Source organism: Aulonocara stuartgranti (assembly GCF_965226115.1).
Source record: "Aulonocara stuartgranti genome assembly, chromosome: 3".
In the NCBI taxonomy this organism is placed as follows: domain Eukaryota; kingdom Metazoa; phylum Chordata; class Actinopteri; order Cichliformes; family Cichlidae; genus Aulonocara; species Aulonocara stuartgranti.
The window spans coordinates 45,695,931-45,713,618 of record NC_138941.1 but is presented as its reverse complement, the minus strand read 5'-3'; the positions used below and the strand labels follow the sequence as shown (position 1 = coordinate 45,713,618).

At 40.6% G+C, this 17,688-nt stretch overlaps 1 protein-coding gene across 2 annotated transcripts; it reads left to right on the top strand.

Moving 5' to 3' along the window:
- The first annotated feature begins 7,659 nt into the window (after nt 1-7,659).
- Nucleotides 7,660-16,642, top strand: LOC309702891 (E3 ubiquitin/ISG15 ligase TRIM25). Of its 2 annotated transcripts, none has more exons than XM_082527526.1 (8): nt 7,660-8,013; nt 8,949-9,793; nt 9,969-10,077; nt 10,727-10,822; nt 13,811-14,044; nt 14,347-14,369; nt 15,095-15,243; nt 15,386-16,642. In XM_082527526.1, the coding sequence occupies exons 2-8, from the start codon at nt 9,150-9,152 to the stop codon at nt 15,667-15,669; spliced, it is 1,539 nt and encodes a 512-aa protein (XP_082383652.1). In that variant the 5' UTR covers nt 7,660-8,013; nt 8,949-9,149; the 3' UTR covers nt 15,670-16,642. The 2 variants fall into 2 exon arrangements, with proteins under 2 accessions (XP_082383652.1, XP_082383651.1); XM_082527525.1 differs by having other exon boundaries at nt 8,946-9,793.
- Nucleotides 16,643-17,688: the final 1,046 nt, after the last annotated feature.

Sequence of the window (17,688 nt, the reverse complement as noted above, 5' to 3'; positions counted from 1 at the left end):
AGCTGTTGTCACGCACGTCGCACTTGCTTACATCATTGTCATGAGACACTCACAAAAGAATCATGGTTTTAGTAACGTAGTAATGCAGCATGCTTACGGGTAAGTAACGGTAATTTAATTACCGTTTTTGCAATAGTAATCCCTAACTTTACTCATTACTTGAAAAAAGTAATCAGATTACACTAACACGTTACCGCGTACTGTATTTTCAACCCCTCATAGTACCATATGAACCCAATGAAGCACTTTGCTCTCAGACTGCAGGATTACTTGTGGTTTCTGGGGTATTTAAAAGTAGAATGGGAGGCCAAACCAGTTCCCAGTTTGGATTTGGGAGATAGACATCCTCTCTACTTTTAAGATTTGGCTCAAAACTTCTTTTTTTTTAAATACATATATTTTGAGTTGGATCAGCTGACCTCCCTTAATTAAGCTGCAGTACACCTTCCACTCTATATGTGTTTATACAACACTCTGCATTTAATCATTGTGTGCCTTTTGGCCTTACTCCCTCCCCTCACCCCAACCAGTCGCTGCTCCTGCCTGAGGCTTCTTCCCGTTAAAAGGGACTTTTTCCTTCCAACTGTCGTAAAGTGCTTGGTCATAGGAGGTTGTTTGTTTGTTGGGGTTTTCTCTCTATTAATATAGGGTCTATTAGATGCATTGAGGCCAATACTGTAGTACTGTTGTGATCTGACACTATAGAAATAAAAAAGGAATTGACCCATATTTACTTTATTCTCCTGTTTTAACTTTAAGTAAGAGAATGATAAAGCTCAAGAAAATGCACTTATTTACATGTAAGTCCTTATTTGCAAATGCAAATTTGAAAATGCTTAAGATTACGAAAATCTCCAAAGTGTTTCTAGTGTGTTGTTATTCTGCCTTTCTTTCATCTTGTCATTTCCCTGTGTATAAACAATTAAAGACCAAAGTGAGTTTGTGAACCCCTTTTAAACTAGAGGTACATGTTTAATTGAACTTAATCTTCTGTTTTAACTTTCAGCAAGAGGATGATCAAGCTTAAGATAATACTTTTATTTACATGCAAGTCCTTATTTGCAAATGCAAAAGTTTAATATTTAGATTTATTGCAAGTGACTATTAAGATTACGTGATTGTCAAAAGTGTTCTTATTGTTACTCTGCTTTTTTTCCCCCATGTCGTTACTCTTCAGTGTGCAAAGTCAAGCTGAGTTCTTGAAACCACTTTAGAGGCTGATGTATAACCACACTTGGATATGCATTTTCATACATGTAAAAAGGACCACGCACACACACACACGCACACACAGGTGACTGCCTCCATCTAGTGGTGAATAATGGAACACCGGTGTAGAAAATCATAACAGTCTTTTTTTCTCTTCTTTACTACTGTCACAAAACCCTGCACGATCATTATATTTCAGTATGACAAAAATTAATTTCTAAGCCAAAATTATGCAGCAGCTCAGAACAACCTCCATAATATTTTTCACTTAATTTTTATTCTGAGGATCATCAATACCTGCATTACACACTGTGAGAAGAATTTCGATTTCAGTCAGATCTGAGAAAAGCCACACAAACAGTGCATGGGATTAATGAGTATAGTGATGAGTTTACACTATACTGTGGTCAAATCTTCTCTTTGGTCCTCTTTTAGAGTAATTTGCTGTTCTCCACACATGTGTCTGCCAGAGGAAGAAAGAGATGTGTGAACCTGGTTAGAGATACACTGAAATCCAAACAGTCTAACTTCTAATTTCGACCAGACAACTTACATACTGTTTAGCTGTTTTGTTTTTATATCTTAAAGAAAACAGGACCTGATATTACGAGATTATTTATGTTTTTTTCTCTTAAAATAGGTTGTAAAACCGTAAAAAGTCCCCTCTCCCTGGCCTCAAGGATTAATCATCACTTGTTAATGTCAGATAGGATATTTGTGCATTCTTAACAGATCTGTAGCTCAAAATGAAGATTAGACACTGAATTAATCAAAACATAAAACTGGTCCAAAGACATGCAGCTTGTGGGGATAGGTTAATTGGATAATCCAAATTGCCACTAGGTGTGAATGTGCGAGTGAATGTGAGTGTGAATAGTGTCTGTCCCTGTGTGTTAGCCCTGCGACAGACTGGCGACCTGTCCAGGGTGTACCCTGCCTCTCGCACTATGACAGCTGGGATAGACTCCAGCGCCCCCCGCGACCCTGAAAAGGATAAGCGGAAGCGAATGGATGGATGGATAAAACTGGCCATGAAATTCTTCTAGTTTCCAAACATTTCTCTCTTTAACATATGGATGAAATAAAACATAACCATATATGGGTCACTGGTGACATGGTGTTCACTGTAAGTACGTTATTCAGGATCTGTACCTTCCTTTTGTTGATTTCCATTTTTTTTAAATCAAACCAAAAGGAAATGCACTGATGGACTAACAACAATAAGACTTATTTAAGTTTATTCATATTCTACATAATATCTTTTGAAAATTAAACACATCGACTATTCTTTGTCATTAAGCATTGCCAGATTTTTCATAGCTTTACAAATTGAACGCTGTTGCTTCTCACAGCAAATAACCAAACTCAATAAGTTTTTAATTACTACATTATTAATTATTACATTAATTGTGTTGTATGTGCAATATGCACATGGGGCTAATAATTAACATGTTATATAATATGTTATACCTTGCATAGGAAATGTCAGTGAGGCTGTAGTTGTACCAGTGTTGTTACTTATGGTATCTAGTTTGAAAAGAGCAGAAAAAGAATGACAAGAAAAAATTAGAAAACTCAAAATTCCAAATATCATATCTGAACCTTAATAATTCCCAGTGTGCAATAAGTTCATGTTACTCACAAATGGAATTGTAATTAAATAAAATAATAATAAATATTTTAATCTGTGAAAAAAAAAGTTTTGTATCAAACCAAAAGTAAAAGAACTGATGCACTTGGTATGAATAAGACTTATATAAAACCAGAAGCTGCAGGTGGCCTGTTACCAGTCCTCAGTGGAGGGAGGGCTCTCCTACTGTCCAGGTGTTTGGGACACAGGAGCCTCAACTGAGAACAGGAAGGATACACAGAGGGTAATTGCAGAGCCCAAAAGATCATTGGCTGCCACCTCTGTTCGCCATCATCAGATGACACAGTTTTTTCAGGCTCCTCAAATCTAGCACGCCTTCTCTTTGACATGAAAAGACCGTGATTGAGCAAATCAACGAGGCCTGGAAAGCTGGTGGAGTCTGCTGCTCTGTTTTTTTGTGTAGTACTCATAACAGAGTGCAACAACCCCCCCAGAAGAAAGGCGGCTCAAAGCTGCTCATGCCAGGTTTGGAGTAGGTTAGATACCATTTGCCTTTGCCCTTTTTAAAATGTCATCTTTATCCTTACTGGCTTGAATTAAGCGTTTCTTATAAACTTGTCCAAGAGTGTCGGCCACGTAAGAGTTAATTGGAGCTCTTGCAACCACTGTCTTGACCCATTTTTCAGCTAGTCTTAAATTCTTGGTTTTTGTGCAATATAGACGAGAAATTTTTGGGGGGGAAACAAGAATTTCTTGGAATTTGTATGTTGCAGATTTCAATACAGAGACAGCACGGTGAAGTTTTTCTTTTTCCAAAATGTCTGTTATCAATCCTGAAAACTTTTTTTGTTTGTTTTTCCCATTTCTCTCTTTTGTTAACAAATCTTTAATTAATTGTTTATACACATGGTTCAGTTTGAGCAACACAAACTGAATCCATTAATTTCTTCACAGGGGGTCCTCCATGGATTGGATCAGGTGGTCTAAGGATTTGTTGACACTGTTGCATCGGGAGGTGAAACTCAGGTACGTAAGCATTAATCAGTGCCAAGAAAGAGAACAGCTCCCTGGTTCTGGACACAGTAGGATTATCTGTGATGTCAGTCTCCAAAACTCCTGCTACATTTTCATTTTGTTCCATGGCTTTAAGCTTAGACTTCAGAATGAAGAGGAATGTTTTGTGTCTTTCTTTAAATCCCACTGGACTAGTTTCTGAAGCAGAAACAGATACCTGAAGAGATGTGGATTAGACAGAAAAACATAACATCATTACACTATCATGCATAGTGTTCACCCCATACTGCCTTCTTAGTTTATGCTTTCTGACATGAAGACTAACAAAACTAGATGCTGCATCTCTCCCAAAACACAACAAAAAACAAATCAAAACAAAAACACTAACCATAGTTGCAGCACAGATGTTATAATTTGCTATAACATTTTGACAGCTCAGCTAATGTACAGGTAAACCCTTTGAATCAAAACCTCATTCTTCATTGTGCTTTTTTTCACATAGTTCAGTCTGATGTCAGTGAGAGTGGATATGCTTGATATGGTCAAGTCAGGTGCACAGCCTACCTGCCAGGGTGCTTTTTCGCTACCTATATTTAGGCCACACTGCCCTCGAGTGCTGGTTGGTTGCAATACCTGTACCTATCCAGCTGGCTTGCTCCAGTTTCCATAGGGAGCTGTGCAGGATATTCCTCTTCTTCTGAGGGCCCACGATCAATATTTTAACAACCATAACCAGTACTGGCCACTGTTTACTTGCATGGTGCAAGTTCAGCAGTCCGTGTATTTTGTTTTAAGTGTATGTGTGCATGCGCGTTTGTGGTTTCTTGTTTTATTAAAATGTACACTTTCTCAAGACTGTGAGCCGCGAGCTTGGTGCTTGGTGTCCTTGTAGAGTTTTTCATTGACTTTTAACATGTTTTTAACTTGAGAGACAGATTTTGTTTTTAAAACAGCAAACTAAAGACACACCAGTAGCCGTCGGACCTTCAGTGGTGGGTCACTCTTTTAACACTTAATATGACTACTTCATGTTATGGATGCACAGTGTGAGCATTCAGGTCGCATCAGAGCATTGGGCCGTATGGTGTGAGTACCTGCATCATGACCTACAAACTTCTAACCTCTGCAATTCAATTGTACAGTTTGAGCAGGAGCTGAATCACACACAGTGCATGCCAGCTTAACTCCTGTCCATTGTACAGTTTTATGTAATCCAAGACAGGTTGTGCCACAGTTAGCTTTATTGGAGCATCCTTGAATCTCTACAATCTTTTCTGGTTTTTAAGATTTTGTATTTCCTTGGAATGGAATTCCCCTAGATAGCATTGTCATTTTATTTTTATTATAACCCCTTTTGATCGCTTTGTCACATCTGGACATTAAATTATCAAATCACCAAATAGATTTATGATTTATTACAGCTTGGATTGTTAGGTTCTTAACTTACAAATTTTAAATAAAGAGAAAATTTAACTGTTTTTCTGTCTTTCAAAAACACAAGAGATATTTTAGCTTACTCACCTTTTAGGAGACCTGTTAGAGCTGCAGCAGGTGTGTGATGACAGGAGAGTCTCAGCCACGCCTGCTGCATACTGCACATTCCTGTGTCTTTGGTATTATGTAATATGTTCCATTGTGCTGAGCGTGATGTCATCTCTTCCTGGGGATCAAGCATGTTAGTGAGACAATTGTATTAATCTTTGTGCATTAGTAAAATACCTTCAATCATAGCTTCATTCATGTCAGCAGAAATGAAAATGAAATGAAAAGTACTGCTTTCCTGTATATAGTCAGTTTACCAGAAATTTGTCTTAATGGTTTCTAATTACAGTGATATCATGCAGTATAATTAAGCTGTTGGTTTTATTATCAAATCATTAAGATCCAATACCAGCGTCTCTTAAACGGAGAAGAATGGACTGCACGGCAAATCACTAAAATTAATAAAGTTCATCCGCTGAAAGGTCCTCACAATGATCAGAATCGACTGATTTCTGTGATTTATTTATTGTAATAACGTTAGTATATTCATTTGAACAAAACAGAATATTTAACAGGTCAAATTGATATCATTCAACAGATCTAGTAAACCCGTAGTTCAAAATTAATTAGGGCCCAAGCACTGAAGTGCAAAGGCCCTATTGTTTCCGTTTATTATTTTTCAGTGAAATTAATGGCCTTTAACATGTTGAACTCATTAAATTTTGTACACGTATCAGGTCTGGTGAAAAATTACATATTTTAATGGTTCACATATGGGCGGTGCAAATTTGCTCTAGAACACCACCTATGCATTGTTTAATGAAGTCCTACAAACACATAGTTTGAGTCACATAGATTAGATTTGGTAAACATGTGTAACATGGCGAGACAAACAAAAGTCAGTAGACCGATTGATGCAAACCCAACAGGAAGTTCACCATTTTGAATTGAAAGTGACATTTTGGTGCTAATTTTGCCATTTCCAGGCCCTAAACTTGTGCGAACTCCTCCTAGGGATTTGATCAGATCACCTTCATATTTGGTCAGTGTCAACTACACCGCTGAGTTTTTGTCATAGGGTGTGGACATGGCGCCACAGCAAATTTCAATCATTCACCATGAAAATCTTAATTGCTCTCCCTTCCTACATGCATCATTCCTACGTTGATCGTGGCTCAAGAGTTGGGTGTTCACCTGGTAATTAGAAGGTTGCCGGTTCGAGCCCCGGCTTGGTCTCGATTGTTGTGTCCTTGGGCAAGACACTTCACCCGTTGCCTACTGGTGGTGGTCAGAGGACCTGGTGGCGCCAGTGTCTGGCAGCCTCGCCTCTGTCAGTGCGCCCCAGGGTGTAGCTTGCCATCACCAGTGTGTGAATGGGGGGATGACTGGTTGTGTAAAGCGCTTTGGGGTCCTTAGGGACTAGTAAAGCGCCATACAAATACAGGCCATTTACCATTTTACATTCTTCAAGCTGGACCAAACTTCTCACATGTGATAAGGCTCCCTTGCTGAACATATTTAACTGCTATATTTAACATCAGCAACAGCGCCAACTAGTGGGAACAGAAAATGTCATGTTTTACACTTCTGGTATAGCATAGAGGTGGATGACCCAAGCCACCTTTCGTCAAAAGGCGTGACACGTTTGGAAAGATTGATATTTGTAATCAATGGTTAGAGTCCCACCCAGTGGGAAGAGAAATAAAATCTATCAGTGTGACACCAGATCGGACTTGCTGGGTGTAGGTGTTGGGAGCAGGGGCAGATCTAGAAGAGTGGCATGGAGTGGCAAGTGCCACCCTAAAATGATCCTTTGCCACCCCAAGTGCCACCCCTGTTTTGCATATGACAATGTTGTTTATTAAAATAAGATAGCATTAACAGTTTGAGCGTAGTTACAGTCAACATTGAATATAAATGCTAAAACTGAATATATTGCATAGTGTCCTGGATTTTGCCACCCTCATGCCACTCTAAGAAAATTTCTCTAGATCCCCCCCTGGTTGGGAGTAGCTTAACACGCCCTCTCAACACTGCTTGCAGCTTTCATTGTTTAATTGTTGTTGCATTCCATGTTTAGAGAATAAAGGCTTGTTTTCACGTTCACTTTTGCGTCTGTGTAAGTTTCGCTTCTGAGTCCTTCTGTCTTCACGGCCTCAGCCATGACAGTCCCACATCTTTGAAATGATTTTGCTAATCGTCTTTCTTAAAGACATGAGAGAAGATCATGAACCCTAAATTGTCCTCTAATTATAGAATGACTCATAACAGGGTTCAACAACCATTCTGCAACAGCCCACACTATGTAACAGCGATCCCGAGCGGCGCAATCACAAACAAATCGCGCAGTACGTATAAAATACAGATTTCCCAGGCACAGTGAAGGCAGCATTTTCCCCGCATCAACCTGCTCGGTCTCAGTCCGCCAGCTGTCCGTTTGTCTTCCGCACAGGTTTGTGTCAACTCGTCCTTTTGTGTCACATCCAGAAAACTCCAGATGGGAATCTAAATGCCGGCTGTCTGGAATATTTCCCCGCGGACTAACCTGGACTGTGCGGACACAGAGGGAACAAGGGGGGAAAAGCGGCAGCGCTAACGGGCGGTAATGTTAATACGTTAGCCACGGCAGGTGCACCACGGCCACGACTGACAGGCTGTCAAACCGCAAAAATCACCGTTTCATCTCTTCACAAAGCTACCCTGGATACTCTGTCGAGGTAAGGGGACTTTAATGTCTGTTTGTGCCGTTTTTTGTTTTGTTTTTTAACCTATTCCCCGGCATCTCGACGGGGAGCGGGAGATTAGTGTAGCCAAGTTAGCTAATTGTCGGTTTAACACTTTAACGGACAGAGGCGATCGCAGGTTTTTAAATCCGTGACACATTAAAGGCCCTCTGTTTTAATCAAGGGCTGGACGCTTTCATGGCAGCTTTCCAGGCCTGTGTGTGTGACGGGTGCGACACTGGAAACCAGTGCTGACCACTGGGAACTGCACTTTTTTTTGTGTGTCATGTAAACAGCAGACTGATTTTGTTAAACGTGTTCAATAAACAGAGGAAGACGGGACAAGTGACTTTGCCCTGTGGTCTCGACAAGCAGGAAGTTTTACTTTCAATTCCAGGCTTTATTATGCAGCATGTACAATTAGGAGGAAGCGAAAATGATCACGTGACACTCTCAAGCGTACTTAAAACAATAACATAAATATTTAAGAACGTTGCAAGTGTTTATAACACCTGCTCTCCGTGGAAGTGCTCAACTTTCTGTTTGTTTTGGCGTTGTTGTTGTTGTTGTTGTTGTTGTTGTTGTTGTTGTTGTTGTTTTATCAGTGAAAGCCAGATCTGCTCAAGTTTGCCATCACGAGAAAAGGAAAAGTTAGCACATTTTGACATTTGAGTCTCAAAGAATAATTAATACTCGTGATTTCTTTTTTTCTGACTGTAAATGACTGGCAGCACATTGAAATTATGCAAACCAGCTGCAAAAAACTGCATTTGCCTGGTTTATTTGTTATGAAAAGCATAACAAGTAAACTGTTTTTCTCTAGGCCTTGTATGTTTATTTTTGTGTTTTTAAGCTATTAATTTGACAGAATTCAATTTGAAGACATTCATTAGCAATAAACTTAAACTTGTTTCTTCTGTTTTCAGCAGCCTGCAGAAAATTAAACCACACTTTAGGAAACGCGTGGAGTCCTTTTTTCCTCCTGTTTCTTTTCCTTTTACTCTCTCCTATCCCGACCACCTCACCCTCTGTTTCCACGTCTGTCCCCCCCTCATCATTGCATCTTTTTCCTATTTTGGGAAACGTCCATCTGTCTCCGGCTCATTTCCCCTGCCCTCACATCCAGTGACATGGCCTCGGCTGAGTCACCGCAGTCCAGTGTCCTTCAGGATGAGCTCACCTGTCCGGTGTGCTTGGACTTGTACCGGGACCCTCACTTGCTTCCTTGCGGGCACAACTTCTGCAAGACTTGCCTCGATCGCCTGAAGCGGCAGGCAGAGCGGAGTCACTTCCGCTGTCCAGAATGCCGTAACAGCCACCAGTGTAGCACCAAATTTCAGAAAAACTTTAAACTTGCCAATATCGCCGATGACTACCGTCACAGGCGCAGGGTTCGCGCCATGCCTCCCACAGCTTTAAAATCAAGGGATCTGCCGTCGTCCTCTCTCGTGCTACAACCTTGCAGGAATGGGATCGCTGTGCCATGTGACTACTGCCCTTCAGGCTCTGCCGAGGCACCGGCTGCCAGTGCTGCTGTGGACTGCTCTTCTGCTGCTTCTGTTTCTCAACAAGGGGGTGATAGCGAGGGAGCAGCAGCTCCTGCTGCTGCCGCTTCGATGTTTGCAGTAAAGACCTGCTTGAAATGCGAGGTGTCGATGTGCCAAGAGCATTTAAAGCCACATCTGGAACTGCCGGCATTCCGCATGCATCCTCTCACCGAGCCGATGAATGACTTCTGGAAGAGGAAGTGCCGTGATCATGATGAGATCTACAGGTAGGGAGGAGGAGGAGATGGCCTTTTGACTTTTTCATGAAGAGTAGCTGAGTGCCTGTAAAACATTTATTTATTTACTAGTGAGGATGTCGCCCCCCCCCAGGCTTTACTGATTTGCTCTGTTGATCAGCTTTTAGTGTTCATTTTTATCTGAGCCCTGTTATTCTTACTCCAGATATTACTGCATTGATGACAAGATATGTGTGTGCAACGCCTGTACCATAGAGGGAGGACACTCAGGACACACGATCAAGACTCTGAAAAATACAATGAAGGATTTAAAGGTACACTCTTTACCAAAATTAGAGTTTCTCCAGTCTGTAATGTTATGATGATAAAGAGGTTTTTTTTGTTTTTTTTTTTTTAATGGCTAAACACTGAATATACACGCACTGGCCACTCTATTAGATACATCTGTTCAAATGCTTGTTAATGTGAACATAATCAGGCATTAACTCATTTAGGTAAGTAGAAATGCTGAAATTCTAATTGAGCATCAGAATGAGGAAGAGGGTACTTAAGTGATTTTGAATGGTTGTTGGCATCGCATGGTCTTGTCTGAGTATTTCAGAAACTGAGATTTTCCCACAGAACTGTCTGTAGGATTTGTAGGAATGGTCTGAAAAAGACAAAATGTCCTATGAGTGGCAGCTGAGAATTTTATTTAATTGTTTAAGCTGAATGAAAGAACCACAGCAGACCCGTCCACATTTTAGCGCTGTCCAGCGTATACTTTATGCCCTCAGCTGTTTCAACACTGCTTGGCTGTAGCTTTGCAGCTCCCAGTCTCACACACCACCAACAGCAACAACAACATATTGACAGGACGCACTTCTTATTTTACACTCAATCTTGGAGTCCCTTCATGTTAAACGTGAAACCGTTTTGTGCCTTCATTCGCTTTAAACTTACTCGGCTGCTCTTGTTTGCCAGGGGGTGCTGGACAAGCAGCTGTACAGGATAGAAAGGAAGTACAGCATGGCTGAGAAAAAATTCCAGGAGCAGAAGGAGAAGGAGCGGCACAGTAAAGTAAGAGGCCTCACATTTCACTATCTAAACATAACTGATACATTTTTTTTTTTAGTATGTTACCATTTGTCCTGGGTTTTTTTTTTTTTTTTTTTGTTTTTGTTTTTTTTTTTAAACTACTATTATTTTGCACTTTTGTCTTTTCAATCCCAGTTCTGGGAGGCCTGTACCTAAACATAAATACTGACTCAGCATAAGCATGTGCCAGTACTACTTCTAGTTCTAGATGAAGCCTTTAAGAGACTTCTGTAAAGCTCATTCCTGAGGAAAGCAGGGATGATCGCGCTGGTGGCTGGAATAATTATTAGTGAGGGCTGTGTGGTATCAGGACACAGGTACAGTTTTTCCAAAGCTCCTTATTTATTCAGATAAGGCTAACACAGCACCTTTTCCTTTAGCCTAAACTAGAGATGGACTGATCCGATATTCGTATCGGCATCGGTCTGATACTGACCTAAATTACTGGATCAGATATCGGAGAGAAATAAAAAAATGTTATCCGATCCATTAAATATCAAAAAAGCACCTCACAAAACTTGCAACACGGCGTAACTCTGCTCATAACCGTAGCACGTCGGAGCAGTATGCGTCATGTGATAGAGCGGCTGTGTGTTTTTGGAGCCTCGCTACCAAACCGGCATTTCATCTCCGAGGAAGTTATCCCCGAGAGAAGTAAAGCAAGTGTGTAAGTCCATCTCTTAATGTTTGTAAAGCATTCCCGCGTTAAGCTTAACAACTGATATATGGAGCGACTGCCTCTTCTCTCCCCCTCCCTCTCCTGCTGCTACTTCAATCATGAAACTGATCAGTGATCAGCTGATCAGCTTTTCTGTCGTGACTCCCGTCTCTTGTTTGTTTTTCGCCCACTTCGCGCCAGAAAGAGGAAACCAGCGGCTGAACAACAGCAGCACGTTTAAGCTTGATAAGCTGTTGTTAGAATTTATTTAATATTACTTTCTACACCAGGATCTTTTTCTACGTAGCTGACGGCTGGTAACTGTGCAGGGGCGGATCTAGCAAAGTTTAGCCAGGGGGGCCGATAGGGTATGAACAGGGAAAAGGGGGCACAAAGACATACTTTTCTTTCTTATTGTCATTTTAAATGTCGAGCTTTTAATAAATAATTATTTGAATCTTACACCCAAAGTTTTAATCTGATGTAAAATGTATAGAAGTCCATTACTGTATATAGTAACTGTTAAGTCTAATATACCCTAGTAAGCTATAGTACTTTTTTCCTTTGGAAAGGTACCATCTGTTAAAGAAAAATGTTTAATCTATTTAATTGTGGAAAAATAATTGATTTCTGTGCATTTTTTTTTTTTTTTTTTTTCCCTTTCCCACCCTGCATCAAATTAAAGTTGATTACGTCAATTAAGCCTCATGAGGTGGAGGGTGGTTCCCTTTTTTTGTTTTGTTTGTTTTGCTGGGAGTTTTAGAACCCTATTAGTTAGGTTGCTTAATATTTCCGCTAAGTACTCTGTAAAATACCAGAATAGGGAGGATGGTGTAGGTTTAAGTTTATTAGATTGATCAGTTTTTGCTCAACTATGAAATAATTTGGGTGCAGTGTATTTTTTGCATACAGGTATAACACAATAGCTTTAGTGTTTTTGTTTTAAACTTCAGTATGAACTTATGCAAAATGCAGCAAGATATAAAAAAACCCCAGTTCTATTGATTAAAAAACACTATCGGCTTCATATCGGTATCTGCAGATATCCAAATTTATGATATCGGTATCGGACATAAAAAAAAAAAAAGTGGTATCGTGCCATCTCTAGTCTAAACCACACCAAAGTTTTATGAATGTAAGGCCTCAGTCATCCCAAAACTAGATAAAGTCCACCCAGGCCTCTGAAGGTGCAGATTGACGCCTGTAGAGGTGCTGGGTCATCATGTTCTACGAAGCTCTGCTGCACGTTACTTTAGAGTTAAATGGAGCCAGAGACCTCTAAACAGAAGAAACCGTTACAGCTCACAGGATGTTCATGAAAACCACTTTGAAGTTTGAAGTTTGCAGTTTCATTTGTTTTAGTGTTTTGTATATTCCATGCAGTGATTGGGGAGGGGAACCTTTTCAGCACCATGGAGAGCAATCTGGAGACTTTTTCAACATTCATGCCCATGATGACTGTATAACCACAACTGTACAGTACTGTGGCAAGAGGCTCAGCCACTGTCAGTTCTCCTCTGCATAGAACAGCTTGTTCAGCTTTGTAAACAGGGCGCTCAGGGCACGCGCTTTTTAAAAGTCCTTCTCACTGTGTACGTCCTCCTTGTATGACTTCCCCTTCTGCTACAGGTGTGCCTCTTGCCTCACCTGATACTGCGCTCTGAATCAACCAGCTCCACCTTTCCCATCAGCAGTCAGGCAAAGCGCACAGCTCAGCACCACCACTGTTTAACAATTTACTAACACAAAATTTGAATCCTAAAAAAGAAGTAATATGGCTAAAGTTGAGAACTTGAATGGGTTTAAAAAAATATAAAAATTATAATTATAAATAAGCTTAATATGGTAAGGAGTATAATAAGGAGGGGTTTTTGTTTCTTTTCTTCTGCTCCCTTAATCACTTAGGCTTGCTGATTGATTTATTTTTAGTACCCAGGATGCCTTTGCTATGGGCACTTGTTTCTGCTTCAAAAAAACAAAGTTAGGCAATGCTCTGACTCAAGCTTGAGTAACTCTAAATTTCAAGATGCCTAAATAAAACTTTTGAGTTATTAATTTGAAATTTTAACATTGTAACACAAAATTTGGATTTACAGATCCTGGGAAAAAAAAATCTGTGGCAGAAATGAGCTTCCATACCTTCCCGACGCAACCCCAAAGGGGACTGTCTCATCTGGTTAGGTTAGGTGAATGTGTAAAGCACTAGACCGTTTACACATCACTTATTCATGTTGAGTAAATTAAATTCTTGCACTTTTGCACCATCGTCCAGCTGATTGACTTTTTCTTCTTTCCGTCGCTTCCCTCGTTAGAAGTTTATGGACGACACCGAGCTGTGCTTGACCCGACTGGGAGACGAGATGAAGACCAAAGTGCAGAGCTTCATCGGCAGATTGCGAGACTGTGCACGCGCTCACTGTGACATCAACAGCCCGACCATTCAGATGAACATCATCAAGATCACCAAGGACCAGGCGCGCTTACAGGAAGTCCGCTGCGGCATCGAAGGTCTCATGCTCGAGAGCGACCCTTTCCGCTTCATCGAGGTGAGACTCTAACGCGTCACTGTCAAACTGCGGCCGCGATTTTACTCTTAAAGCACGGAACATTTTCTTGTGACATTATTGAACTGATCCAAAAGAAAGTTTATCCTGCTGAAGTTAAAAGCTGTAAAAATACCAACAGAATGCTGTCATCAAACTCTCAGACTATCCTGCTAGGATGATGTAAATGTGATGGTTTATATTCCAGGGCTGCCCACCAAAGTACAATCTGTGTGTGGAGATACGCATAGATTTGTTTTAATAATTGATTTATTTGTGTTGATGTCTGTTTTGTTTTTTTTCAGGCATACAGGACAAAAGGAAAATAGTAAGTTTTTTTTTTTAATTTCTCAGTTCATCTTTGCTTTATTCTCACATCATACAGACAAAATAAAGTTTAAACATCCTAATATTTCTCACAGCTGAAATTATCTGTTAGCTTATTTTTTTGTGGGGAGGAAAAAATAAACACTCAGCAGCCACTTTTTTTGAATACATCTCATTGGTGCCAGGTTCTTAACTACAGAGCGACTTGAACAGGTTGCTTGAAATGTTTGAGAGATTTTGGTCCATGTTGACATGACTGTATCACACAGTGGCTGCAGATTTGCCGGCTTTACATGCATGATGTGAATCTCCGGTTCCACCACGTCCCAACGTTGCTCTATTAGATTGAGATCTGCTGACTGTGGAGATTGTTGGAGGACAGTGAACTCACTGTCATGTTCAAGAAACCAGATTGAGATGATTCAACCTTTGTGACATGTATGTTGCTGCCATGTGATTGGCTAATTAGATATTTTCATTCAGCAATTCAACAGGTGTACCTAACAAAGTGGCTGCTGTGTGTGTATGTCACGAAAAACCATTAGAAGCATGATATTTAAGGAGTTTTTACCAGTACATATTGTAGTTTTACTTAAACTGATTATTATAGACTGACCGAAGTGCTTAGTTATGTGTCAGCATGGTTGCAAACAATTAGCGATTTAAGACGTGTATACATGGATGAAGGAAGCAAACTGTCACTTCTTTTGTCTTTGTGCACTTTAGTTACCGCAGGCAGCTAAGGAAAAACATGTTTTACCCAGAGTATGTCGACATGGAGACGGAGGGTGTGGGAATGACGATGGAAGAGGAAATGAGAAAATTTCTGGAAGAGGAGCTCCGGCCTCACATTAGCGATGCTATCAATTCCCTGTGTAAGAAATATTCAGTCATTTGCTGACACTCGTCACTGTGTCTGAAACGGCTTCACAAGCCTCTAACCCGAAAACATCTGGCAGCGTAACGATTTGTGCTGTTTCAGCTCTGCTCAAACTTCTGTTTCATTTTCTCCATCAGGCTACATTTCTGATCCTGAGGAGGAGCAGGACGAGAATGAGGAAGAGGCTCCGGAGGAGGACGAGGAGGAGGACGATGAAGATGAAGATGACCTAGATGACAGCAGCGAAGAGGAAATGAGAAGTGAGGGGGAGGAGGAGGAAGACGATGAGGAGGAAGATGGGGTGGGACCGCATGATGATGATGATTACAGCCCGGAGGAGGAGGAGGAGGAGGAGGATTTTGAAGAGGAAGAAGAAGAGGATGGGGATGAGGAAGAGGATGACGAAGAAAGAGGAGTTTAATAGCATTATTTTCCACCTAATGAAGCACTTTGAAGTTGATCCTCGACTGTGGACGAGTGCACAGTCACATGACAAATCGCTCGTCTTCATGTTCGCAGAATGTGAAGATTAAGACTCAAGAAGCCCCACAATTTGCCTCTAACCCTCACACAGCATTCAGACACATGCTGGGCAGTGAAAGCCTCCAGTTCAGCTGGACTTGAAACAAATCAAGGGCTGAGAATGTGCTGAAGTGACTCTCACCCTAAACATGTGTCGCACACTGGCAAACCTAATTCAGGTGCTTTCCTTTAGAATCATTCGCTGTACATGAATGTGAATGTATAACGGCTCAGTTTGGGAAACCTTTGCACGTCTGTGACACCAGATTTTCGAGCACTTTGCCAAAAAGATTTTTTAGAAAGTGAGAATTTACTCTTTCACCTTGTTAGCTAGATTTGCTCTAGCTTGATTGAAGAACTTTCTGCAAAACGTTTGATACAACAATAGCTCCAAAGAAAGCCCTTCGATCAGAACTTCTGCTGAAGGCTCTGAGAAATCTGCTGGAACAGAACCTGTGTATGAGCTTGTGATTGTTTCAGCATTGTAAGCCAAAGAGAAAAGGTTGTGAGTGAGAGTGTGTGTGCATGCATACTTTAGGAGATGTTTGTCTGCTTGGCATGATGTTTAAAGAAATGTGCTAACAGAAGTTTACTGCAGAATGACGTTTTGCTTTTTGTGCTTTAAAAGCAGTTAATGCATTTACAAACATGTAAAAACAAAAATAATTGTTCCTATGCACAGTTCATACATTCTTCTTAAAATACCAGTTTTAGGTGATGTGTACTTTCGCACTTTACTACTGTTAATGCTGTGGTACACCTGAAACCTTTGAATGTCAACAGCTGATTTCCATTTTGATAAAATTATTTGAGGGGCCAAACTTCAGGAATTGTAAAAATTAAAAATAATAATAAAAAGCCTGGTGAATGTGCACGGTTGTCACGGTGTTGTTTATGTTGCTGGAGAAATGTGACGTAAGAGTTTATATTTTTGCTTTGTGTACAGGAAACGCATTACTGCAGTTTGATTAGGACATTTAAAGCTAACAGGCTGAAGACTTTAAACACAGGAAAATGGGCAAGAAAGAAAATAAAACAAATGTCACATATCCCTAGCATCCTCCTTTTCTGTCACACCAACCTTCTGTTTGTACTCCTCCATTAAATCCATGAACCTCATCTGTGCTCTTCCTTTTTGCCTGGCAGCACCACCTTAAACATCTTTAGCTGTCCCTCCAAAATCCACATTACTATTCTTGTCCTTTCTGGTCACTCCCAGTGAAAATCTTAGCATCTCCAGCTCAGTCGCCATCTCCAAACCGCACATCTAACATCTTGTAAACCTTCCCTTTCAGTCTAGCTGCTATTCTTTCACTCAGATACTCTTCTCCACCCACTCTTCCCTGCCTGCACTGTCTTGTTCACCTCTTTGTTAACTGTCTGTTGCTTTGGTTGGCCATAGGTATTTAAATTCAGTCTCCATTGCTCTCTCTCTTCCACCTGCTCTCACTACACGTCGCAACATCATATGCAAACATAGTCCACAGACACCCCAGCCTGACCTCATCGGTCCATCACTGCAGACTAATAATAATAAAATCTTAGTTTAGGCCTTTAAGTGGGATAGTTTAGAGACAGCTTTCAGTACAGGAGTAGCCTGTTCAACCACGCAAGTCATGGGGCGCCAATATATTTCACTACACTGTAGAGGAGAAGCAACCACCTGCTCTAGTATTTAAACTGTTGTGTATTATTGGCCTATAACATGTCAAGCTCATTCTGAGCCAGAAAGAAAATTCCTGTCACAAAGTGACTTTTGCATATCCATATTTATCTGGGTGAAAGTGTCACTGACATCAAAAGTCTCTTCTTCACGAGAGGTGGAGCCAAGAGGGAAGCATGGATTGTATTAGCATGAATCACAGTTCTACAAATACAAATACATTTTAACTGCCCCAAGGGAGTGCATTTTAATGCA